Source organism: Perognathus longimembris, chromosome 1 (genome assembly GCF_023159225.1).
Source record: "Perognathus longimembris pacificus isolate PPM17 chromosome 1, ASM2315922v1, whole genome shotgun sequence".
In the NCBI taxonomy this organism is placed as follows: Eukaryota; Metazoa; Chordata; class Mammalia; order Rodentia; family Heteromyidae; genus Perognathus; species Perognathus longimembris.
The window spans coordinates 107648150-107674685 of record NC_063161.1 but is presented as its reverse complement, the minus strand read 5'-3'; the positions used below and the strand labels follow the sequence as shown (position 1 = coordinate 107674685).

The 26536-nt window shown below is 43.7% G+C and overlaps 1 protein-coding gene and 1 long non-coding RNA gene across 13 annotated transcripts in view; one reads left to right on the top strand and one right to left on the bottom strand.

Annotated features, from left to right (window-relative positions):
- Wnk2 (WNK lysine deficient protein kinase 2) overlaps positions 1–9962 on the top strand; it is a 123077-nt gene extending 113115 nt beyond the window's left edge. For 11 of the 12 annotated variants that reach the window (XM_048342473.1, XM_048342899.1, XM_048342818.1 and 8 more), the window contains 2 exons: positions 6465–6576; positions 9766–9962. In XM_048342473.1, the coding sequence (XP_048198430.1) occupies positions 6465–6576; positions 9766–9791 (138 nt within the window). In that variant the 3' untranslated portion in view covers positions 9792–9962. The remainder of the gene's footprint in view (positions 1–6464; positions 6577–9765) is intronic. The other variant, XM_048342222.1, reaches the window with a different exon arrangement.
- On the bottom strand, positions 827–24939 carry LOC125349182. The gene is made up of 3 exons (XR_007210480.1): positions 24535–24939; positions 6710–6717; positions 827–839 (listed from the first exon to the last, which is right to left on the bottom strand). It is a non-coding gene; the product is annotated as an uncharacterized LOC125349182 (long non-coding RNA).
- Between the last annotated feature and the right edge of the window lie 1597 nt (positions 24940–26536).

The following is a 26536-nucleotide window of genomic DNA, read 5'->3' as shown; positions in this document are numbered from 1 at the left end:
CGCTGTGGCTCAAGTGGCAGAGTGCTAGCCTTGAGCGGGAAGAAGCCAGGGACAGTGCTCAGGCCCTGAGTCCAAGGCCCAGGACTGGCCAAAAAAAAAAAAAAAAAAAAAGTTGTATTTTAAATCTATTTTTTCATGCATTTCACTTCTCAGGATGTTAAGGTCGTCTTTAACGAAAGTTTGCACTGTATCCATTTTTGCTTCCATTTCTTTCTTGGCTTCCTGGATGTCCTTCGAGACTTCCACTCTAAACTCCTGGAATTGTTTTGTGATTTCGTTTCTGAGGCTTTCCATCATTTCTGCTAACATAGCCTCAGTTGTTTTTATTCTCCATCTCCTCTTCAGTCATGCTGCTTTTTGGAGCTAATGAGTTGGCTTGCCCTTTGATGAAATTTGTTATATTTCTTTGTGATTTGCACATCTGGAGATCTGTGGGTGGCTTCCCTGGTTTGGCTTTGTGCTGGTTCCCTCTGGTCCGTCAGTGGTAGACTTGTTTGTGTCCTGGCTCTGGGTTTTAGTTTTCCTGTTGAACCTTACTGCCCAATGGGTGAGCGTGACCATCTCGGTTGTTGCCTAGGTGGTCACCCTCACTGCACTTGGGGGTGGGTAGGTTCTGTGTCTTTCTCTGCGGGATAGTGTCCTGCCGCTGTGTTGTGCTGACCCTAGCGTGCCCCTGGTGAGGGTTTGCTGGTCGCTGATTCAGCGTGGCATGGAGGCTTTTCTCTTCTTTGGTTCTTTTTTCTACTCGGTATCTTGGTCAGAGGAGCTCACCTCTCAGGCCGTTCGCCCTCCTGTGTTGATTGCTCCGGGGCCGGTGTTGTTGAGGGGCGGCCCACCCACTTATGCGAAATGCGCCAATCTGAGTGGGCACTGCCGCTGGGGGGCTCTGCCCGCCTGTGTGGGTGCACCTACCAGAGCGAGCCCCGGGTTGTTGGGTTGTGCTTGTGCCCTCCCGCGAGTCCGCTGTGGGGGGCGGTATGTGTGGGCCCCAGTGGGATCAAGTGTCTGGGCACGGGTTGGCGCCCACAGACTGCACCTCCGCTGCGAGGGGTATGTGTGATCAGGCCCAGGTGTCCTTGCTGGGCTGGTATTGCCCACCAGCCCCTGTGACTTTTGTTCAAAAAGTCCGCGAGGCCCAGGCGCCTCAGGTGGGGCTTCCAATGCCTACCGGTCCCCAGGCCCCTGTTGGGAAGGGGGCAGGGCCAATGCAGCCGCTTCAGGCTCCTATGCTGCCTTGGTGCTGCTCCGCCCCTGCTAGCTCCTGTGTCCTCCCAGAGTCTGAAGGGACCTTTTGCCGCCTGATTTGGGGGTTCTTTGTTCCCTCGGGGTGGGGAGGGGGAGGGAGGGAGCTCTAGATTGTTTGTAGGGTTTGGGTCTCTGATAGCTGGTCTCCCTTTGGGGGAGGGGGTAATGGGGAACTTATTGGTCCTGGATTGTGTGTGTGTGTCCCGTGCTGCTGTTGGCCCTTCGGGGGTGGGGTGCTGGGGTGTGGTGATCGGTTTGGTGGTGGCGGCTCCGGCTCTCCCCTTCTGCACCGCCCGGTTCCCCAGCCGCTCACGTCCAATCCCCTCATGTCCAATCCCGGCCTTGAGGTCCCACACCTCCCATCGCCGCCGTCTGTCTCGATCAGTCCGCGCTCCCCCTGGGGTCTGTGGAGTCCTGCTGTCTGGACTCTGCGCTTCTGGCCATGACTTTTCGGCAGTCGGTTTGTTGGCGCCGGGTCCTGGTTTTTTTGATAGTAGCCTTTCTTGTAACGTGTGAGGTGGTATCCTGTGGTTTTGATTTGCATTCCCTTAATAATTTGTGATATGAAGCATCTTTTCAGGTGCTTATTTGTCTATTTGCCTATTTTCTTTGAAGAAATGTCTGTTTATGACCTTTGCCCATTTTTGAGTCAGATTGGTTTTTGTTGTTGTTGTTTGTTGGTCATAGAGCTTGAACTCAGGGCCTGTGTGCTGTCCCTGAGCTTTTTCACTCAAAGCTAGCACTCTACCACTTTGATCCACCCCACCACTTTGTGTTTTCCAGTGGTTAATTGGAGAAAAGAGTCTCATAGACTTTCTTGCCTGGGCTGACTTTGAACCACGACCCTCAGATCTCAGTTTCTGAGTGGCTAAGATTACAGGCATGAGCTACCAGCACCTAGCAGATTTTTATTGTTGCTGAGTTTTAGAAATTCTCTGTATATTCTGGACATTAATCCCTTGTGAAAGAGATGATTTGAAAATATTCCTTCCATTCTGTCAGTTGCCTTTTTACTTTGTTGATAGTGTCCTTTAATGCATAAAGGTTTTAAATTTCATCTTTTTTTGCTTCTGTTGCTTGCACCTTTGGTGGCAAATCCAAGAAATAATTGCCAAGTCTAATGTTATGAAGCTTTTTCCCTTTATGTTTTCTTCTAGGAGTTTTATAGTTTCAACTTGTATGTGTGCATATACGTGTGTATACCAGTCCTGGGGCTTGAACTCAACGGGGCACTATCCTTGAGCTCTTTTTGCTCAAGGCTAGCACTCTACCACTTGAACCACAACTTCACTTCTGGCTTTTTGGTGGTTATTTGAGTTGAGTCTTAGGGAGTTTTCTGCCCAGGCTGGCTTTGAACCTTGATCCTCAGACCTCAGCCTCTTGAACAGGTAAGATTGCAGACATGAGCCCCTCCCCCCCCCGTACCTGCCAGTTTTAGCTTTCATATTAGAACCTTCAGTCCATTTTGAGTTAATTTTTGGATGTATGTTATTAGATAAAGACCAAACTTCATTCCTTTGCATGTGGATATCCAGTTCCCCAGACCCATTTGTTAAAAAGACAATTCTTCGAGGCAATGATGGCTCAGGCCTGTAATCCTAGCCATTCAAGAGGCTAACACCTGAGGATCAAGGTTCAGAGCCAGCCAAGTCAGGAAAGTCCATGAGACTCTCATCTCCAATTAATTACCAAAAAGGAAAAAAGAAAGCCAGAAGTGGAGCTGTGGCTCAAGAGAATGCTAGTCTTATTTCAATTGTTTTTAGCATCATATAATTATTGCATAGACAGTCCATTAAACACCATCAAAATTATTACAGAAATAGGATAAGATTGGTGACTTTTAAGCAGTGCCTTTTGAACAGACACACACATACATTTTGATAAAATTATTTGAACAAAAATCTGTTGCATTCATAGTAAGGTGGATGGCAAGCTTTATTTAGCCAACTCTTAGATTTCACAGAGAATGTTTTTCCAATAGCATAAAGATTCACAAAGTACACTTGTATCCATTTTTGTATTACTTTTACTAAAACGGTGTTATATTTTTGTAATTGTCTTCTTCATTCTGAATCACCTTTCCCATCCATGTCTTTGTTCTGTAGACATTCTATTAATTTCAACGACTGTTGACTTAATTGTGTGTTGGTCACATATTTTTCTGTTGAACTGCTAAATTAGGGATGCTGGCAGTGATTCTAGTACTGAGTTTTGAATATAGTCAACGTTCTTCCTCAAAAAAATGAAATGAAATAAATTTTTTTAAAAAAAGAGAATGCTAGTCTTGAGCAAAAAACTCAAGAACACCTCCCAGACCCTGAGTTCCAGCCCCTGGACTGGCACATAAACAAACAACAACAACAACCCCCCCCCCCCAAAAAAAAAAGTCTATCCTTTCCTCTATTTAGTGTGATTGTTCCCCTTGTCAGAAACCACATGTGGGCCACGGGGAATGTGGCTGGGCTCAATCCTTAGCACCAAATTCATTTGACCATACATATAAAGTTTATTTCTGGGCTGCCTTTCTCTCATTGGTCCATTATTTGCCTTTATACCCATTCTACACGGTTTCAATTACTATCTCTTTGTAATAAATTTTGAGGTTAGAAAGTATGGGTGTTTTTCTTTTGAAGGTATTTGTATGATGTTTTATTTGCATGTTTTTTTTTCCTATTTCTGAACAATGAAGTCATTGGGATTTTGATACAGCGCATTTAATCTATAGATTATTTTATATAGTATTTTTATATTTTAAGAATACTTAGATGTTTTTAATTTTGGCAGTTCTGGAGTTTGAGTACAGGGCTTTGTGCTTGCTAGGCAATCATGCCTCCAGCCCTTTATGTTTTAGTTACTTTTCACATAGGATCTCATTTTATTTGCCTGGGCTAGTCTAGACCACAGTCCTCCTAATTATTCTTCTCTCATAGCTAGTATGACAGGTACCCACTATTATGCACAGCTCTTCTTGTTTATGGAACTTCTTGTTCAGGCTCATCTAAAACTGTAATCCTCTTGGATCTCTACCTTTTGACTAACTGGGATTACAGGTGTATCTGAGTTGTCTTCCAGTTCTTGACCGTGAGATTTCTTTCTGTTTATTCATTTCTTTAATTTCTTAAACTTCATTCCTTTTTGTCAAAAATATTCCATTGTATGGACATGCCACATAATGTCCATCTGTTCATTAAATGATGGGCACTTGAGTTAGTTCCACCTTCCAGTTATTGTGAATATGCTGCTATGAACATCAGTAAACAAATACCTGTTTGAGGCCCTACTTTGAACTCTGAAGTTTGAACTCAAGACCTAGAGTTGCCAGTCTAGTGCTCTAATCATTTAAGCCACTCCTTCAGCCCTGTTTTTTGCTGGTTATTTTCAAGATAGGGTTTTGTGAACTATTCTTCCTGAGCTAGCTTCATACCTTTATCCTTCTACTCAGTCTCTGAGTAGACCTGCTTTTGGTTCTTTTGGTATACACACAGGAGTGGAACAGCAGACAAGACCATATAATGCTACATTCAACTTTTTTGAGAAATTTCTGTTTTCCATAGCAGGCACATCATTTTGCATAACAAAGGCAGTGAAGATGTACAAAAGCATCAAAAGAGCCAGGAATCTGTGGCTCAGGCCTGTAATCCTAGCTACCTCAAGAGGCTGAGATCTGACTATAGCAGGTAGAAGCCACTCTAGGCAGGAAAGTCTGTGAAACTCTTATCTCCAATTAACTATCCAAAGGCCAGAAATGGAGCTGTGGCTCCATTTGTCCTGCTTATTCTTGTCTTCTTTCATTACTTTTGGCAATGTTATTGTTGATTGTGGCCCTACTGGGATTTGAACTCGGGGCCCTGTACTTGCTAAGAAAATGATATATCATTTGGGCCATGCCTCCAGCCCTGACTTGTCAATATTTTATAGTATTCAATATACAAGTCTTCAGGTCCTTAGTTAAGCATATTCCTAGGTATTTTGTTCTTTTTTATGCTATTTTAAATGCAACTGATTCCTTAATATCCTGTTTTAGCAATGAACACATTGCTAATATGCAGAAAGGCAACTGAATTTTGCATGTTGATTTTTGTACCCTGCAGTTTCCCTTGATTAGCTTCAACAGTAGTTTTGTGCACTTCTTAAGGTTAACTATATCATCTTTGATCAGAGTTATTTACCTCCTTCCTTTCTAATTTGGATGCCTTCTTCTTCTTGGTTTTTCTTGCCTAATCTTTCTAGCTGGACCTCCAATACTGTGTTGAATAGCATTGATGAAAATAAGTGTTCTTCTTCTGTTCTCAATCCTAGAACAAATATTTAAGTCTTCTGCCATTAACCATGATGTTTGACATGGATTTCACATGTCATGGATTTTATTTATCATTTTGTAAAGTTTCCTCGTATTCCTAATTTATTGGTTTTGTTAAATGTTTTTTTCTGCATCTGTTGAGATGATCACTTTTTTCTTTCATCTGTTAATGTTTGTTGTATTGATGAATTTTCATATATTGAAGTATAAAGGAAAACCACTGAAAACAAAAGTTGGCATTTAGAAAAGATAAAAACGACCAAGTTTTGGCTACCAAGTTAAGTATCTTAGATAAAATGGAAAAATTCTGAGAAATGCAGGCAATCACTCTTGCATTCCTGAAATAGATCTCATCTGGTCACTGTGCATAATCTTTCTAACCTATTACAGAAATCAGTTTGAATATCTTTTTAATGTTCCTCTTGATATTTTTCCCTGCCTATAGTTCCCATCAACTCCTGGAATATGTAATCATGTCTTTTTGAAATTTAGCAATTTTTTTGCCATTACATCTTCCAATAGGGCTTGAACTCAAGGTCTAGGTGTTTTCTCTTTGCTTTTTTCACACTAGTGCTCTACCACTTAAGCCACATTTCCACTTGTAACATTTTGGTGTGTGATTGGAGATAAGAGTTTCACAGACTTTCATGCCTGGGCTACTTTCAGACTTTGATCCTTGGATCTCAGCCTCCTGAGTAGCTAGGATTAGCAGGTGTGAGCCATTGATGCCCAGCTCCAGTATCCCCCACCCCCAATCCTCCTTCCTCTTTTCCTCCGATGACCTCCATAATATATTCATCAGTCCACTCAGTGGCACACACTTCAGACCCCTTAGGCACTGTTCACTTGTCTGGAGACCTGAAGGGCCAGCAGATTGCAGCCCCATGTACCTTTCTCTTCTTGTCTCTGTATCTCATAGATGACTACACCTCGAGCAGGAGTGGGAATGCCATGTCTGGCCCCAGTGCCTGGCCCTCTGTCCACCTCAGCCATTCCTGGAGCCACCCCTGCCCTGCCTGTGCCCACACCAGGTACTGTCCACTCCAGCCTCCCAGCCCCCTCCATGTTCACTACAGTTCAGAGGCCTGCTTCCAGCTCCAGTGTCCTGGAGGCCCTGAGCAGTCCAGAGGGGCATGCCAGCAGGTGGGTTAGCTGGAACCTCACACGGGTACCTATGTTGCCAATGTTCCTGAGGCCACCTATCATCAGCACAGTGGGGCCCTGGCTGCATATCCTAGTCCTCTGCCCTTCCTCTGGCCAGATGGAGCCCTGGGAACGACCAAGTAGTCCTATCTACATGACTCCCCCATGTGGGCATAGGGTCCAGCCACCAGGGGGCGCATTGACCAGCAAGACACTTCCCCTGCTGCTTCAGACTCTGTTCTCTCCGGTTTGTTTACACAAGCAGCCTTCACACCCACTGCCTGTTCTTGAGTTGAAGGTTAGAAGCGTGCAGAAGTGTGATGACATCACTCGACAGAAATACAGTGTCTTGAATTCCAGATTTTCTGTTCCCTGCTGGAAAGAAAGACATTTTTTTTTTTTTATCTCAAAAAGTCTGGGCTGGGAATATGGCCTGTGGTAAAGTGCTCACCTATCTCGGATATATGAAGCCCTGGGCTCGATTCCTCAGCACCACATAAACAGAAAAAGCCAGAAGTGGCGCCGTGGCTTGAATGGTAGAGTGCTAGCGCACTAGACCTTAAGCAAAAAGAAGCCAGGGACAGTGCTCAAGCCCTGAGTTCAAGCCCCAGGACTGGCAAAAAACAAAAGAAAAGAAAACAAAAACTGTTTCATTTGCAGTGGATTCATGAGTACATGTCTTTCCATATGAAGTTGAAGAGATATTGAATTGTTTACAGATCTAAAACTGAAGCCTGATCTGTAGTTTTCTATTGTAAATGCCTATTGGAAAGTGAAAATTGAAAGCCAGGTACTGGAAGCTCATGCCTGTAATCCTAACTACTCAGGAGGCTGAGACTTGAGAATCGTGGTTCAAAGCCAGCCCTGGCAGAAAAGTCCATGAGACTCCAATTAATCACAGAAAAAGTTGGAAGTGGCACTGTGGGTCAAGTGGTAAAGTACTAGCCTTGAGCAAAAGGAGCTCAGGAACAGTGCCCAGGCCCTGCATTCAAGACTCAGGACCAGCAAAAAAAAAAGTGAAAATTGAATATAAGACCTTGGTGATTGATGAGCTGCAGGAGCTAGATGAGCCCAGCTTTTAAGGCTCAATCAAGCAAGGGCTCCCTAGGCTTGTTTATGACTGAAAACCACAGGTGGCAGGCCAAAGAGGGACATTTTCAGAAGTTGGTCTTCCACTAAAGAATATCCACAGCTCTTTCTGGAGCCTGCCTGAAACACCAAGTAAACAAATGCCCAGGTAACTGGCAAGCTATTGTGAGCCATAGCAAACACAGACACCACCTTCTCAGCTCAGGGTTTTCCCACCCACTTAACTTCTTTTTCCACAGTTTTTACAGAAACCTATGATCTGCCTACCCCAACTTACAGATCTCTCCAAGCCATTTTAAGGCTAAGCTGAGGGGACAATCTTTCTGGAGATTTCCATGGACACAGCACAGATGGACACAAAACAGCCTAAGCGGAGGTGAAGGCCCCATGGACAGATTCTCTTCCCCTCTGGAGGGCAGAGTGCCTGGGGCTGCCCCACAGGGAATTACACAGTTGTGCAGCTAAATTATTTTGAATTCAACATCCTATTCCACCCATTGAGTTATGATTGAATTTTCTAGAGGACTGTGCAGAGTTTTCTGCCTGGATACAATATTGCAATCAGAGATTTAGGTTCTATGTTTGTAAAAAACAAACAAACAAACACGTGGGCCTGTTTCTTAATGAAGTGGAGCCCACTCTCTCCCTTTCCCCCAAACCTGAGTGATTTTTTTCTCCTAAGACAAAGCTAGTGGCATGGGATCCCTCAGAAACTATATTTGTAAAGGAGAAAACAATGGTTTTTTTTGCTTCCCAACACTGTGAAACATCTTTTTCTTACCCTGTGTTCCCTGACGAGTCTTGTAAAAAGGCAGGCGCAGGTGGTCCAGGAGGACCTGCCCTGGGCTCTATACTGGGCTTAACCATGCTGCCTCCATCCTGGAGGAGGGAGCTGTGGGGGCTGCGGGCCCAGGACCCAGGCCTCTGATGGTGTCACTTGATCCACAGCACTCCAGCTACCAGCTGTGGCCTGGGCCCCCAGGACACCAAGCCCCACTGGCCCTAACTCTGACTAGGCTGTTGTTTAGACAGTGGCTCTGCCTGCACTTGTTCCTTTTAGATTGGCAGGTAGTGGGGGTGAATTTCCTGCTCAGGTGAACTCCATCTCCAAAACATCCCTGTTGGCACTGGCTTCTAGGGAGCCTGGCTTAGAGGACTCCCTGTGGTTCCTGGGCCTCCTTTTTCCCTCCTGGTGGGCTGAGCTTAGGCCAAGCAGAGGCACCCTTTTCAAGCTCTTGAACTTGTTGAGAGGAAGATTGGTGGCTTGGGACACCATGGGTCACACAAGGGGCACTGCTTTCTGATTGGCAGAGGGTCTTGGGTAACGTTTGGGACAAGGACCTCCCTGTGTGGTCCCAGTCACACCCCCACTGTTGGTGTCATCCACATTCATCATGGTTCTGACCCTGATCCTGGGCACTGGCAGGTCTGATGCATCACTAGGCCTTCCAGCTAGGACTGATCGATCACCTCTTGTTTGAGAACACTATCGTGGTTCATTGCAGTTCCAGGCTTCATACCTATCTGCTCAGAGGTGACAGGGTGACAAGAGTCACCTGCCCAGAGGTAGCACAGATCTTGCAGCTGAATCTTGATGCCCTGTCTCAGCACTGACCCTGGGAAAAGGCAGGGGAGATTCAAGGGCCTTTTCTCTCCAGTGCGTCAAAGAGCCAGAGGATAGCTCACTCCCAGGTGTTCTAGCTGAGCAGGAGCTGGGCATCCTGCTCTGGGTTTGGCCATTCTGAGTGCCTGTGTGGCTATAGAAGAAGGGGTCATGTACTCTGCCAGGGACAAAGCTTAGCACAGGGGACAGTCACGGTCAGACTGGCGCAGCTCCAGCCTTGCCCTCCACCTTTGTATCTGCAGCTCCTGGGAAAGTAGGCCACATGCCTAGATAGGGCCACATAGATGAGCATTGAGGCTCAGCCTCTAGTGAGAGATCAGCGCTTCAGAGGCCCATAATGAGCTGCGGTGGTTTTGTTTTCTAGATCCTGAAAGTGAGAAACCTGACTGACCCGGCCCAGATGCCAGGCCCGCCTCGTGTCGTCCCGGTGGAGAAGTGACAGACCTTCAGGGCTGGCCCACCGCTCTAGTCCAGTTCACGCTGTTTTGTAACCACTTTCTAAGCATTTTTTATTCACAATTGGAAACACAAATGTAATGCAAGAATAAAAAATATTTTGGGGGAGAAAGGACTGTGGTTGTTTTCAAACGTTCTCTTCTCTGATCCTCGGGCAGGCAGGTGATGTGAATGTGACGTGGGTGATGGAAGGGGCATTCCCAGGAGCCTGGCACACTTAGGAAAGATTGTTCTATTTAGGACCAGGCTAGAGGCTCATCTCCAAGCACCCCCATCCCAGACCCAGATTCAGAGTTCCCTTTGCTGACATGATTCCATGACATACCGCCAGCCTTCTGGTCTTTGGAGGCCAATCTCAGCCACCTCCCAGCACTGGGCCTGCATTCCCAGAGGCCGGAAGTAAACTTCCTTCCAGATTTCACAGGTACCAGCAGGACAGGGAGAAGCCAGTCTGGGGTCCGCTCCCTCCTGGGGGTGGAGGGTGCGTCTCCCATGGCAGGAGTGTCTGAGGCACATCTGAAGATGCAGGAAAACTTGCAATGGCCTTGGTGGGAAAATGTGCCACACATGGGAGCATCACAGCCTGGCCCAGCCTGCGGAAACACGGGACCTGGAGTAGAATTTTGGGTTCCACATATTAAAATGGGGGAAAGCTACAACTCTGTGTTCATTAATCTCTAACCACAATTTAACGCTTCCTCCAGTGACACAATGGGGAGTGGGTTTTAGCAGCTCTTGGATTTTGTCAACAATAGAGACCACATGTATCACTATGACCTTAAGGTGGTTGCCAGCACCTCAAAATGTCATTTGAAGTCATTCTGAAGAAGTTTCCAGCCTCCAGGATTTAAAGAGCATCTTGTTGAAGGGTTAGTCAATGTTCTAGGATCTGGGAAAAGCCAGCAGTACAAAACAGTATTCTCTAAGGATTCTGAGCAGCCAAGGTAAAATTACACTGAAACTTTTTTTAGTTTATAAGTAGATATGCAGCTTAGCCAAGGAGACCAGCTTTGATTTTCATTGTTTCTCTGGAAGACAAAAGCAAGTGATGTCTCTGCTAGAGCTGATACAGCTGAGAAATCCAAGATGAAGAGACCTGCATGGTAGAATGGATAATGAGAGTTCTTCTGTGGGCTTTAGGCAACCACCATCTTGTTATGGGTTGGCATGACCTCTCTGTGCACAAGAAAAGAGATTGCTCAGAACTCTCTTCTTCTTACAGGGTACTAATCTTCGCATCTACACTTGTGAGGGAGGAAGGAGGTTTGAACTTAGGGCCTCAGCACTGTCCCCTAGCTTTTTCGCTCAAAGCTGACAGTCTACCACTTAAGCCACAGTTCTACTTCTGGACTTTTTTAGTGGTTAATTGGAGATGAGTCTTACAGGCTTCCCTTCCCAAACTGGCTTCAAACTTTGATCCTCAGATCTCAGCCTGAGTAGCTAGGATTACAGTTGTGAGGCACCAACTAAGGGCCCATACTTAGGGTTGCATTTAACTTTAATTGTATTTGTATACTTGTGTGCATCTTAAAACTAAAATTAAGTGAATACTATGGCAGGAAACTTAGAAATGAGAATAGTCTCACCCCTCTAGGCTCATGAGGGGGACCTATGCAACTCATCCTAGCCCTGAAGTATCAGAATCATGGACAGCAGGACAATGACAAGTGATGAGCCACCAGGCCAGTGGCCGAAAGACTGATTGTTCACATGGGGCAAAAAGCCACAGAGATCTTTGGTTTAGAACTCAGACACACAGAGCTACAGGAAAAAAAAAGAGCAAATAACAGATGAGAAAAATAAAAATCAAATTGATGATAGACCATATTTTATAATGGTATATAAATGGTTTAATCGCCTCAAAGAAACCGTCAGATTGGATTTAAAAAGAGCAAGATGCCTACATAAATATAAAGACACATTGGTAGTAGGTAAGATGATGGGCAAGGATATACCATCCTAACTTTAATTGAAGGGAAGTTGAGGCAGCTCTGTTTTCTCAAACATTCCAGGTTTCAGAGCAAAGCTTATTTCCAGGGCAAAGCTGATCAAAATGACAAAGGCTTAAATTAGTTCTGTATGTATGTCTAATAACAGATATATGAGGAACATTGATAAAACGAGAAAATTCCATCACAACAGGTATTTCATGTCCCTCTTTCTGTAACAGAGCAAGTTACAGACCACCATTGTCTCTTAGAATGGTTAAATTGTCTATTTTAAGAGTCTGGTTCTGTGTGTGTATGTATGTGTATGTCTGTGTGTGTGCACTCACACATGCACGTCAGCACATACAAGCTTGCACTGGGGCTTGAACTCAGAGACTGGGTACTATCCCTGAGCTTTTTTGCTCAAGGCTGGTGCTGTTCCACTTGAGCCACAACTCCACTTCTGTCTTTTTGCTGATTAACTAGAGATTAGAGTCTCACAGACTTTGGACAAGCTTCCAACTGCAATCTTCATTTCACAGCCCCATGAGTAGCTAGAGTTATTGGTGTGAGTCACCAGCACCTAGCTTGCTCTATTTTTTGATATATGACCACTGACAGCTTCCTCTCTTTCTCTTCTACCCCATGTTTGGGCAAGCCGAGAAGAATGCCTGCAACAACCCAGAAACCACATCAAGCAGTCCTTTCCCACACACAGTTCCTTTAACCTAGACCACCATGAAAGTCCCAGGCTGGTCTCCTCTCCCTGTTCCCTCGGTCCATTTTAGACCTGCTGGAGATGCCATCCTGCTGTCCCCAAAAAGCATTATGTGAATATGAAAAGTGTCCACTGGTGATAGTGGTGGTGGTGATGGGGGTGTGTCCATCACTCTTAACATCTGGTAACAACAACAGCCACAACAATATATAAGATTTGAACATTATTATTGACCAATTTAGTCTGATTGACATTTCTAGAATGCTTTGTCCATAGCAGAAACATTCATACCTTCTTTTCTCTCTTCCTCTCTTTCTTTTATTTTCCTTCTTTCTTGGTTTTTTGTTGTTGTTTTTTTCTTTGCTTGTTTGTTTGGTTTTGGTGCTAGAGATTGAACCCAGACCCTCACACATACTAGACAAGCCCTCTATCTCTGAGCCACACCCTCAGCATTCCATTTATGTTTACATATGTAGCAAGACAGAGCTTATTCTAGATCATACAAATGAGTGACAATACATTTTAAGGGATTCAAGTTATACAAGCCATGTTCTCTGAATAAAATAGAATTAAATTTGAAATCAACAGCGTGCTATAAAACAGTCATTTCTGGAAGTGAAATATCACACTTCTAAGTAACCTATACATTGAGGAAATGAAAAAAGGAAATTGGCCATGCACTGATGGCTCATGCCTGCAATCCTAACCACTCAGGAGTCTGAGATTTGAGGATCACAGTTCAAAGCCAGCTGGGACAGAAAAGTCCATGACCCTCTTCTCTCCAATTAACTACCAGAAAAATAGAAGTGTCACTGTGGCTCAAAGTGATAGAATGCTAGTCTTGAGCAAAAGAGCTCAGGGACAGCACCCAGGCCCTAAATTCAAGCCCCACAACTAACACACATGAAAGAAAAGAAGGAAAGAAGGAAGGAAGGAAGGAAGGAAGGAAGGAAGGAAGGAAGGGAAAGAAGGAAAGAAGGAAGGAAGGAAAAGAAAAAAGACAAAACATAAATAAATATCAAAACAAAATGTTGAAATTTGTGGGGTACTGCTAAAGTAATACTTAGGGCACATTTATATCAGTAAAAAAAAACTACATTAGAGAAAAAGAAACCAATGACTTCATCCTTCACCTTAAGAAAATATCAACGAATGAAATTAAATCCAAAGTACACAGAAGACACTGCACAGTAAAAATCAATGGAAGGGGGTTGGGGATATGGCCTAGTGGCAAAAGTGCTTGCCTCGTATACATGAGGCCCTGGGTTCAATTCCCCAGCACCACATATACAGAAAATGGCTAGAAGTGGTGCTGTGGCTCAAGTGGCAGAGTGCTAGCCTTGAGCAAAAAGAAGCCAGGGATGGTGCTCAGGCCCTGAGTCGAAGCCCCAGGACTGGCCAAAAACAAACAAACAAAAACAATGGAATGTAAGACAGGAAATTGATTAAAAGTTGTACTTGAGAAAATTAATAAAACTAGAAACTCATTAGCTCAGACTCAGCAAGAGAAAAGGAAGGAAACAGAAGAAAAATATCACAAGACTGCTTGCAGATGCTAACAGGACAATAAGGAAATATTATGAACACTACCAAGTGGACTAATGCTTACTCAGCTGAAATAGGATAATACATATTATACATATAAAATAGCCCTACAAATATGAAATGAACTTAGTTATTAGTCAAAAAACTTCACACACAGAAAACTCCAAGTAAAGATGGCTTCTCTCATGAATTAGGTATTTAACAAAGATACAATGACAATTCTGAACAACTTTTCCAGATATTTCTGCCCTTATTCTATGACCAAAGTATCACCAGAAAAAACTACAAAGGGCAAGATAAAACCAATATTCATCATGAATATAGATATACAAATTCTAAACAAAATATTAGCAAACTAAACACAAAAATACAGGAAAAGGAATTTATACAAGTTCAACTTAAAAATTATAGACAATGTCTCACTCCTATAATCCTAGCCACTCGGGAAGCTGAGATCTAAGGATCAGAGTTCGAAGCTAGCTCAGACAGGGAAGTCTTTGAGATTCTTATGTCCAAGTAACCACCCAAAAAATCCAGAAATGGAATTGTGGCTCAAGTGTGTTGGGGACAGCTGCGCCTTTAAGAGGGCACAGCTGGCTTTAGCCCGTCCCCTCTCCTTCCTCCTTTAACAGGAAGAGAAGCCCCCACCCCTGGGGGCGAGCACGTGTCTAATGGCCGGGACCCAGTCCTTGGGGGCTGTGGTCTCCGCCCATTGAGGGACAGTCCTTGTGGCCAACCAGTGGCCCCTCTCCTGTGCCCGCCTTTGGGGGTAAGTTATTGGCTCCTCCTTTGAATAAACCAGAATGCCCCTGAGGCTTCTCCAGGGACCCACGCATCCGTGTCTTCCTTGGCGGGTTTGGGGCACCCTGCGACCACACGCTAACCGAGGCTACCTGTGGCCATCGCTCCCATGTGAGAGCGATAAAGGACCACACAGGAAGGGGCAGACAAGCCCAGGACCCCCAAGCAGAGGGGAAGTAGAGCAAGCCCGGCACAAGTGGTAGAGCCTCAGCCTTGAGTGAAGATGCTAAGGGACAATGCCTAAACCCTGAGTTCAAGCCCCAGGACTGGCACTAATGAATGAATAATTAATTAATGAGAGAGAAAGTGTAGTGTGCAGGTCAGATCTGGCCAGCACCATCATTAGCCACAAGGCAAGATGTACTATCTGGCATCTTGTCTTGATGGATGTGCCTGAATTCCTAGAAGAAGGGAAGTCCCATCCCCAGGTGATGAGTGTTCCTGAATCCCTAGAGACAAGGTTGGGCACTTGGCCTATAGGTTACTGAACCTGTCAGTCAAATGCCAGGGACTGGGAGCTCCCTGTAGCCCTGCCCCCTGACCCTATTTAGGGTCAGGCCAGCTCAGGCATCATTATGTCATGCCACATGTCACCTTCACATCCTGTGTCCTGTCTACTGGCTCGTCTCCAGTCACCATGGTATCCCAAGTCAGCTCTCCATTGGAGGTGAATTGGTTTGTTGGTATTGTTTTTGTTCTTTCTTCCCTCTCTGGCCTCTTTCCTAATGATGTTAAGGGTATTTGTGGGCTGCAGGCCTTTGTAACAACTGGCTGCCTGTAGACTGCTAATGCTCTAATAAAAACTCCAAGATTCGATCCTTCAATATGTGGCTTCTGGGATAATTTACTATATAACAAAAGAATAAAGGACCAGAGTCATCCACTGTCCCATTTGAGGGCATACACCCTCATGACCTAAAACCTCCCAGTCAGTGCCACCACTACCCAAAAGTGCCAGGGGCTGGTAGCCAAACCATGAACTCATGAGCCTTTGAGGGACATTGCCAGATCTGGGACATAAGCCCATAAGGCCCAGTATTTTACTATATTCTCACACAAGGCTGGCACTCTTATCACCTGAGCCACATCTCTCCTTTTGACTTTTGGTCAGTTAATTGGAGATCAGAGTCTCACAGACATTTTTGCTCAGACTGAGATGCTCAGATCTCATCTTCCTAAGTAGCAAGAATTACTAATTTGAGCCACCAGTGTGAGGCCTTTACTATGTTCTCTAGTTTGTTTATATGAGGAAATGGCATGGTTCAGGCCACACCCTTTACATTCTAGCTCAGGGCCACACGTCCACCCAGCACGGCCTCAGCAGAGGGTATGGCACTCACTAGGCTGTCAGCCTGACCTGCACTCTAGCTGAGATACCAGTGATTTTATGAGATTTCATCACTTGATTCTGTTGGCCAGGGAGACATTTTTCATCCTCACAGAAACCCTTTTCCCCACTCATGCATAACCCAAAGAGACAGAAGTAGATTACCCTCCCTCCATGTTGAGAGCCCAGGAATGGAGACAACAAGAAGGCCATCCCTCCATAACCTCTCCTCAAGGCTTCACAGCAGGCCTGCAACTAAAATATCCCTCTGCATCTGATGTCATTCCCTTCCAGAGGTGTTTGGAGAACTCTAAAAATAATTGCAGAGTGTGTTTGGAAAACTTCTCAAAAGCTCAGCGATGGGCCTGTAATTATCTTGTCCTCACAAGCTGTTGATCTTTTTGTACAATTATGTGGTCAGCAGTCAGCAGAAGAAAATGATGTGTTTGTGCTCAGTGCAACTGGAGCTATTATCAAAAGCAACAGCCCCCTACCCCGCAATGTGAAGAGTTATTAAAATCAAGCAAAACCGGTAACTGAATTCCATTGCTTGCTTGGCAGAGATAGGAGCTGGGCTGTCAAATACCCAGAATGTCAGGGGTTGAAAGTTTCTCTTACTCTGTAGGGGCTGAACCCTCAGCCAGTCTGTCTGCTTTATAGGAGGGGAAACTGAGGCTTGGACAGGATCCAAGATTCCACTGTTATTCATATCCAAACACCCTTGGGAGAAGGAATTTTCTTGTTTTTAGGTTTTCTTTATTTGTTTTTGTGCCAGGCCCAGGGCCTGAACTCAGGGTCTGGGCACTTTCCTTTATTTTTTTCCACTGGAGGTAAATGCTCTACAACTTGATCCATGCCTGCACTTGTGATTTTGTGTATGTGTGGCTTCATTGATTCTAAGAGTCTCTCTTGAACTTTCCTGCCTAAGCTGGTTTCAAACCACAGCTCTCAGATACCAGCCTTCTGAGTAGTTAGGATTGCAGGGATGAGCTACTGGCTAAAATTCATTTCTTTTAAGGATCATGGTCAGAAATATTTGGAAACCACAGCTCAATCCAAGTTACCAAGAGCCTTCTGGGAAGCTCTGTGGGTGGGGCAGGAGATGGCGTAGTCAGAATAATGTTCCAGAATGCAGGCTTCAGTGGCTCAGGAAACAGAACCCCTGGAGCATGGGGGAGTCTTAACATACCCCCTCCACCAGAGCTGTTGTACAGAGTGGGGAGGTAGAACAAGTCAGCCACATGTCCTTGCCCCTCAGGATGCTTTGGGATCTACTTGCCATTGGCTGTCTGCTCTGTTTGGGGCCAGAACTGAGTCATTGTTGAGACTTGACCAAGAGCTTTAAATCTGTGTCTTTGGGGGTGGCCGAAATCATGAGTGGGACTAACAGCAAAATATGAATGAACTCTGAGAATTAGGTGGCAGTCAGTGATTTACCACTGTAAATCTTCTGCGTGTGATGGTAGTTTTATATAATGTAATAAAATGCACTTGTGTTTTGGAAATAGGCATTAACTATTCAAGGATATTGGGCTATGTAATATCCTTGTTATTTTTTCAAGGAATTTTGGGAAGAAATTACTCTACTTTTAACTTTTTCGTAACCTTGAATGTTTCCATTTTTTTTTAAGAGTTTGATCATTCAATCTATGATCCTAGCACTGTAAGCCTAGCTACCCAGGAGGCTGAGATCAGAGGATCATGGTTCACAGTCAGCCCAAGCAGAAAAGTCCATGAGACTCTTATCTCCAACTAATTTCCAAAAAGCTGGAAGGGGAGATGAGGCTCCAGTGGTAGAGCATTAGCCTTGAGCACAAAAAGCTGAAGAACAGTACCCAGGCCCTGAGTTCAAGCCCCAGGATCAGCACACACACACAAAAAAAGCCTGCCTGGACAGACAAATCCAAGAGACTCCAACCAGCCAAAAAGCCTGAAATGGAGGTGTTGCTCAAGTGGTAGAGCATCAAAAGCTAAGAGAGAACATGAGATCCTGAGTTTAAACATCTCTGGACTTGCAATAAAGAAGTGTAATCTGTGTACATAAATGTACATCTGTACATAATTACATAATATAATTGTATACATTTAGACTAAGATGACAATGTGGAAAAATATTAGTGCAGAAAGATGAAAAAATCAAGCCTTATTTGTAGCATGAGCTTATCTCTAATTTTTTTTTTACTTACATAGAAAGGAAAAACTACAAGAAAATCTCCTAATTGTTGTCTACTAAATGGTGGTCATTTTTTAATCATAGGATTATAAATGATCTTTAAGGTGTTTTTTTTCCTCTATTGCTTATCTGTATTTCCTAAACATTCATTTTGAACAAATTATCTGATCCATTCACTTTATGTGTGCTGCGAATCAAATCCAGGACCTCAACTGTGAAGCAATTGCTGCCACTGATCCACTCCAAGTCCATATGAGCTTCCTCAGTTTTAAAGCGATCTTATTTAATGACACTAAATTTGAAGACCAATACCTGAAGGTAAGGGGGAAAAAACATGCTTAAAAATTAGTAATAATAGGGGCTGGGAATATGGTCTAGTAGAAGAGTGCTTGCCTCATATACACAAATCTCTGGTTCGATTCCTCAGCACCACATAAACAAAAAAAGCCAGAGGTGGTACTGTGGCTCAAGCAGTAGAGTGCTAGCCTTGAGCAAAAAGAAGCCAGGGACAGTGCTCAGGCCCTGAGTCCAAGCCCCAGAAATGGCAAAAAAAAAAAAAAAAAGAAATAATAATAATATGGGCCTGAAAAGTTGGATAAATACTTCTTTGTCCATTTTTAATTTAAATGATAAAGATTTAGGACTTGTCAACTGCCAGTGGTTCAGCCTATAGTCATAGCTTCTCAGGAGGCTAAGATCTGAGAACTATGTTTCAAAGCCAGACTTGGCGGGAAAGTCCAAGAGACTCTCCAATTAACCAACAAAAAACTAGAAGTGGAGCTCTGGTTCAAGTGGTACAGAGCTAGCTGATCAGAAAAGCTGAGGGACAGTGCCCAAGCACTGAGTTCAAGCCCCAAGATTGACACAGACTTAGGATTTCTTTTTGCTTCCTTTTTTTTTTTTTAACTGCCATTGCTGATGATGCTCTGCTATTTGGACCCACATTTCGGGATGTCTTTAGGTTTTGTTGTCACACTGGGGCCTGGATGCACCATATAGTCTTGGATAGTTCTATAAGGAACCATTAACCTGTGCTCACCTATTTGTTGCTTAAAATGCAAGCTGTGTGGGTGGCACGTGATTCCACAGTTGGTGGCAGTTGTGAAAAATAAGCTAAGCCTGCTGTGCCATCCAGGCATGACAATACAAGCTGCAGACCACGTGCATGTGCGTGTTTCAGCCACAGGAGAGCCAAAACTGCCTTGGGCTCTGCATCTATGGATGGCTTGTCCCTCAAGTATGGTAGGCACAGAGGGCTATTCACTGGGACAAGGGGTTCAGCTATTAGTAATGCAAAGGCTGTTATGTTCCCAGGAACTTAGGGCAAGGGGGGTGGGTAGGGTACAGACAGAGGAGTTGGCCTGGAAACAAACCCACCAGATGGAAAATGCTCACCATGCAGGGCCTCCGCAGGACTAAAGGCATTTTATGCACAGCCTGGCAGTGGGAATGTTGTATTCATTTACTTTTAGCTGTATTCATTTACTAGCTATGTAGCTAGCCTATGCCCTGTGGCAAGGGAGAATTAATATCACAGAATTTGTAGATTGCTGTGTCTTTATCTTTCTTCCAAACTTCCTCTCTCCCCTCAGGCATTGGGTTTGCCATTGGGGTTGGGGATGGGGAATACCTTGACTGTTAAGAATCTGCACTTAGCAGGAAGACACATCACTCTCCCTTTACTTAATTAGGCAGATGGCTTTCCTGTGCTTCCTCTTCAAAGCTGAGGATCAATTTTTATGGTGGGAAGCCCCAGCAAATCCATTCCTTAGTAAAACTAAATCCATTCCTCCTTCCTTCAAGGAAACAGCATGAGACTTGATTAAAGAGCAGCTTCCAACTCTAAGGAAAGGAAATGCTATGCTTTGCGAAACAAGCTTCTCCCAGTATTTCTATATTTTCACACCAATAATTCCAAAGCCAGAAAAGCAAATATGTCCACATCTCCTGTTTCCAGTCAACTGCTTGTTGTCCTTGTCTGGCAAGAAAGCAACCATCTTCCTACTCAAAGACTCTCCACACCTGAATGAATCAAGAGCTATCAATCAGAAAATAGATGTAGCTTCCCCCATGTAAGAATTCAGCTAATCACTATCAGTAACCAGTCATTGCTACCACAGCTGGACAACTGGTCAACTCTGGGCCCAGTACCCAGAACTTCTGTGTTTTACTGCTACTCGTTGCTTTTTGTTTTTCTGGTCCTCAGTCTTGGGTTTTGCAGAGTTTCTGCTGACCTGGAGAGACTGACCAGGTCTTCTCCAGAGGCAAATATACAGAGCAATATCAAGATAGTGGTCATTGGCAATGAAGAAACATGATCCCTGACAGGAACTCAAGTTTGTGAGCCCTGTAATTATACCAGCCTACAGCCCTGAGAGTTTCCAGGCAGCGGCAGGAGCAGGAATAGGAATACAGATGGAGCCATTGACTCCCAGAGCCATTGTGAAGACTCCCCAGGGAGATGCTGCCTCAGTAGCAGGGAATAATAAACCCTGTATGATTCCCCATGTCCTGACTTCACCTGATAAGTCATAAAATAAGACCCAAAAAGATCAAACTACTTATGAGTCTCTGCAATCCAGAAAAGCCTCTGGAATATTTCCAGAAAGACAAAAATATCCAACACAAGATAAAAATGTGCGACTCTGGAATGAAATTAAAAAATTACTCAGCTGATAAAAAGAAAAAAAAAAGACCTTACACTAAAAAGATGAATTAATCAATCAAAAGTGACCCCAAACTATCAGATCTGTTAAAATTAACAAAGATATTAAGGTAATTATTCTAATTGCATTTTATTAGCTTATATTATTGTGTGTGTGTGTGTGTGTGTGTGTGTGTGTAAGTACTGGGACTTGAACTCAGGGTCTAGGCACTATCCCTTAGCCTTTTTGCTAAACACATAAGCCACTACTCCACTTCCAGCTTTTTTGCTGGTTCATTGCAGATAAGAGTCTCATGGGTTTTTCTGCTCAGGCTGGCTTCAAACCCCAATCATCAGATCTTAGCCTCCTGAGTAGCTAGGATTACAGGCATGAACCAAAAGCACCTATTGTGCTTCATATATTTTGATTGTTCATAAGTGTTTAAAATTGTTACATCTTCCTGCTGGATTATTTATTTATATATAAAATCTTTTTTGGTTTTGTTTTGAGAGGGTCTCCTGTAGCCTAGATTGTCCTCAAATTTATGATCCTTGTCTCAGCCTCCTGAATACTGAAATTACAGATGTAATCTGTTAGCATTTCCCCACTTTAGGTCCTCAGCTCCTCCCATTAGCCCCCAGATCCACCCATACCTAGACTCCCTGCCCTAGAACTATAATGGGCCACTCCTGCTCACCATTAAGACCTACCCACTTCCCCTTTAGCCCTACAAAAGCTACCACCTGGATAAGGTGCAGGAGCCAGCCACCATGTTGCTCCCTCTCCCGTGGGAGACATGGCCCCACTAATAAACCTTATAAACCTTTTTCTCCTGTCTGTGATTATCTCTGCATGGTCCCCTGGGATGGCTGGGACATATCCTTTCATAATCCACACTCAGTTCTTGTATAAGCTTTTCATTAAAAGGTTATTTTGGGGGCTGGGAATATGGCCTAGTGGCAAGATTGCTTGCCTCGTATACATGAAGCCTTGGATTCAATTCCTATATAGAAAATGGCCAGAAGTGGCTCTGTGGCTCAAGTGGTAGAGTGCTAGCCTTGAGCAAAAAGGAGCCAGGAACAGTGCTCAGGCCCTGAGTCCAAGGCCCAGGACTGGCAAATAATAATAATAAATAAATAAAAGGTTATTTTGTCTAGCCAGGTGCTCATACCTTTAATCCTAGTTATTCAGGAGGCTGAGATCTGAGAATCATTATTGAAAGCCAGCCCAGGTCTGTAAGACGATTAAACACCAAAAAGCTGTACGTGGAGGTTTGGCTCAAGAGGTAGAGTGCTAGCCTCAAACAAAAAAGCTTAAGGACAGCAACTAGGCACTGAGCTCAAGCCCTAGGACTGGCACATGCATACCAAAAAAAAGTTCCTTTGTCTGATATTTGCATAATATTTGCTCTATTTGTATACTGTTTGTATGGAATATCTTTCTCACTTTAATTTTTTGTGTATTTGAAATTTTAGGACTCTTGCAAGCAGAGTATATATGGACTATGTGTGATTTATTTCTCCAATTTTGACTTTTCATTGGAAAATTTAATCTATTTTGTTGTGAAATGTTCCCTTTTCTTTTTTTTAATTGCCTTTCATATAACCATATTCTTTCTGGTTACCATGGGGATCACATTTAACATCATAAAGTTCTAACACTCTAGTTTGAATTTCTTCCAGATTAACTTCAACAGCATACAAACTCTGCTCTTTCACATTACCCATGCTTTTTAGTTGAGATCACAAAATTACATTTATACTGAGCACCCTAAATCATAAACTAATAATTCTTTAAAATACATTAGTATCTCAAATTATGTAGGTAGAAAAAAATGTGGTATTACCACCAAGAGTTACAATAATGCTACAATTTAGGTGAATAGTTTTTAAAATTTGTTCATCTCTTAGGTCATTATGGAAACAAATGAAAAAATTAAATTTACAACCCATTGTTACAATGTCAGATTTCATGATTGTCCATGTACTTCTTTATAGAAATCTTTTCCTTCCCTCCTTTCCTCCTTCTTTTCAATGTACCATTTTGTGTCCTTTTATTTCACCCCATAGGATTCCCCTGAGTATCCTTATAGCACAAGTCTAAGAGGGATGAGCTGTTTCAGCTGTGGGGGAGGTAGGAACCAGGAAGGTCACTGTTCCAAGCCAGTCACAACTTCTAGAAATATCGGAATTGCTCCTCTACTTCTTTGTTGTTGCTGCTGTTTTTGGTTATCTGAGACCGAATCTTTCTCTGCAGTCCAGGCTGGCCTGGAACGTACTACATAGCACAGATGGGCCTCAAATTCAAAGTCCTCCTGCCTCTGCTTCCTTAGTGCTGGGATTACAGGTATGTGTTAACAGACTGTAAGGTTTATTAAAGTAGGTAGCTGATAAAGGAGAATGCCATGTGATATTCAAGCAGGACAGAAAGTTTATTCCCAAACTGCTGGCCTGTGGCCAAGGTGATGCATGGCCCAAGAGAAGGGGAGACTGCTGCCCCACTCTGTCTTATCTAGGGCAGGGGCAGGGAGGTGTGGCCAGGTGGATTAGGATGTGATGTCAGGGAAGGGGGAAGTAACTGTCTCCAGGTATGCAAGTTACCCAGGTAATTGGGTGGAAACTTAACCAGGTGGGGGGCATCTGCATGGAGCCACACACACACCCCGGTAGATCTTACACACACCTATTTGGTTCTCTCACTTTTGAGGGAAAGTTTTATCTGATACAGGATTCTTTTCTAAAAGAAAAAATAATTTTACTATTTTGTTATTTTTTTACATTAAGCACAATATAACAATTTATTCAGATGCTTAAAATGAATACAAAGGGAAATAAAGACCACAAAATTATACATACTACAACAGTGTGTCATATATTAGATGGTATAAATGAAAACACCAAGATGGTGTTCAGCTAAAGAAAAAACTAAATATCAAAAACGCAGCACAACTGTGCTTGCTGCTTTAACACATCACACTTTTATACAGACCTAAAAGTTGTCAAAATTAGTAGCTGCAAAGTCAGTTCTTGTGTGTGATTTTTTTTAACCTTAAAAGATTTCAGAAAAGTATCTGAAATAGTTTTTTGACAGCTGTAATGTCAAGGATACTCAGAACAAGAAAAATTCTATAATACAAGGAAGTCCAGATATATATCTTATGTGGCTGGCCTCTGTTCCAGGATTGTACAAGATTATGTGCAAAAACTAAGCCGGTCCAAAGGTCCATACTAGCGCAGGTCCAAGCTTCTGCCAAGTAAGCTAGATACAGCGTTTATTACACAGCAAGGGCAACTCTTAAAGAAAGAGACAGAAACTAATCTAGATGTAGCACACAATAACAATTATCATAAGCATCACTTGAATAGGTCTAAAAGACTGTACAAATATACATTTTAGCTATCCAGAATGAATACGTGAAAAAGAAGGGTTGATTTCCCAGAGTTACTATACACATTAGACTGGTAGCTTGCACACCGGCTTGCACTCCCCACCACGTGAGCTGGGACACGGCCTCTCAAGGGGACCCAACCACATAATCACAGTGGGAAGGAGGGTTGAGAGGAGGATCGAGCAAGCCTCTGCTCTCCACACGTGCGTTCCTGAGCCACCACCGTACTGGCTTGTCACATTTAGTTACCATATCTACCAGAGAACGGTCTGAAGCAAGATCAGCCAATCAATAGTGCGCCATAGACTGAGAAATAGCCACCTGTCCCCAACAGCCCGCCGGCCAGTCCCCACAGGCAGTAGCAGTTCAAAGCCAGCTCTGTGGTCAGGCTGGGAAAGAGCAGTCGCTGCGCCCATGGTGGAGGAGTCAGGCGTTCAGTTCAGGCCTGCTGACTGCTCAGTTTCACTCCGGCCAGGCTGCCATGCATGGGCTCGGCCACGTCATCAGTCACCCCGTCAAACTGCTCCCCCTCCTCGCTGTCCAGGGCAATGTTCTGCCATTCCATCTGGGGGCTGGACAAGCGCACTCTTCCACTGCGACTGGTCCACTTGGACCAAAACCCTTCCACTTTTCCATAGGAACTATTCTTCCACGTCAACTGCTTCCGGTCGCCTTGCAGGGTAGCCTGTTGTTTTTTTTTTGTTTTTTTTGGCAGCTGCTTTACTGCTCCTCGTGTCTTCGTGTCTTCGCTCTGGGAAGACTCGTCGGACCAGGCCCCCGGTTTCATCTCACACGCCTTATCCTCAAAGTCTGACATCTGCTGGGAACCAGGGCGGGTCTCGGAGGGCGAGGCACCGTCACTATTTTGTTATTATTAAGGTATTGTACAGAGAGGAGTTACCATTTCATAAGTCATTAATTTTTTTGAACAATGTCACCCTTCCTTCACTTTTCCACAGTCTCTCCCTTCCATCCCTGCCCATATGTTACATAGTTTATCTTCCATATTGTATACACTGAATAGTGTGACTGTATTTGTTTACCCTTCTTCCCTTCCTTTCTGTGCCCCTCCCCCAAGGTCTCCTAAAAAAACCTCAAAAGCAAATTGGGCACTGGTGGCTCAAACCTGTAACTCTAGCTACTCAGAAGGCTTGAGGATCACAGGTTGAAACCAGCCTGGGCATAAAAGTCGCTGGGAGACTCTTATCTTCAGTCAACTGCTCAAAAAAAAAAAGCCAGAGTAGGGCCATGGCTCAAGTGGTAGAGAGCACTAGCCTTGAGCACAAAGAGGCTCAGGGACAGTGCTCAGGCATTGAGAGTTCAAGCCCCAGGACCAGCAAAAAAAAAAAAAAAAAAAGCAAAAACAAACAGCACTACCACCAACAATAACAAGAACACAACAGGATTTGTTTGTTTGTTTGGTGTTAAATTATTCATGTTTATTTATAACAGACCTTCAGCCAGTACAGTACAAAACTTACAGTAGTATATCTCCATTACACAAATATTTACTTACAATATATTACGTATACAAAATGCTTTGCAATAAGTCTCAAAAGCTAGCTTCACTCCTCTTGAGAAAGGAGAAAAACTCTTTAAAAAAGAAGGGACTGGGTGGGCAGAGAACCAGCAGAAGAGAGGAGGTAAACGGGTCAAAAAAGACACCAAACAGGCCACAAAGGAAACCGTGGGAGATGGGAGAAGAGTGGTATTGCACTTGCTTCTGTATTTTGTTTTTTATTTATGTTTTTGTTCTTCATAATTTCTGATTAAAAATATAGATGTTTATATAGTATGTACACATGGAAAGAAACTGCCAGAAGTATTACAAAAATTCCACCTGCAGCGTGGACACTGACACAAAAAACAAAGGTCTGGAAAAGTGTCTATTTAGAAATTCTTCTTTTTTGTTTTTTATTTTTGTAGTGATGATTTTGAATAGCAGTATAAAAGGAAACACCTCTTTTCACCAGGTGGGTTTCAGGGTAGGTGTGTGTTGTTTTTTTAACTTTTTTTTATGCAAAAGGGACTGGGAGAGAGCATGAGGAGGCTGGAGGCTCCAGAGCTGGAAGGCTCTGAAAAGTAGGACTTTGTACCTAAGACCCTGGTTAAAGTGCAGTGATGGTCTGGAGAGAGACCGGATGTCCCTCTCTC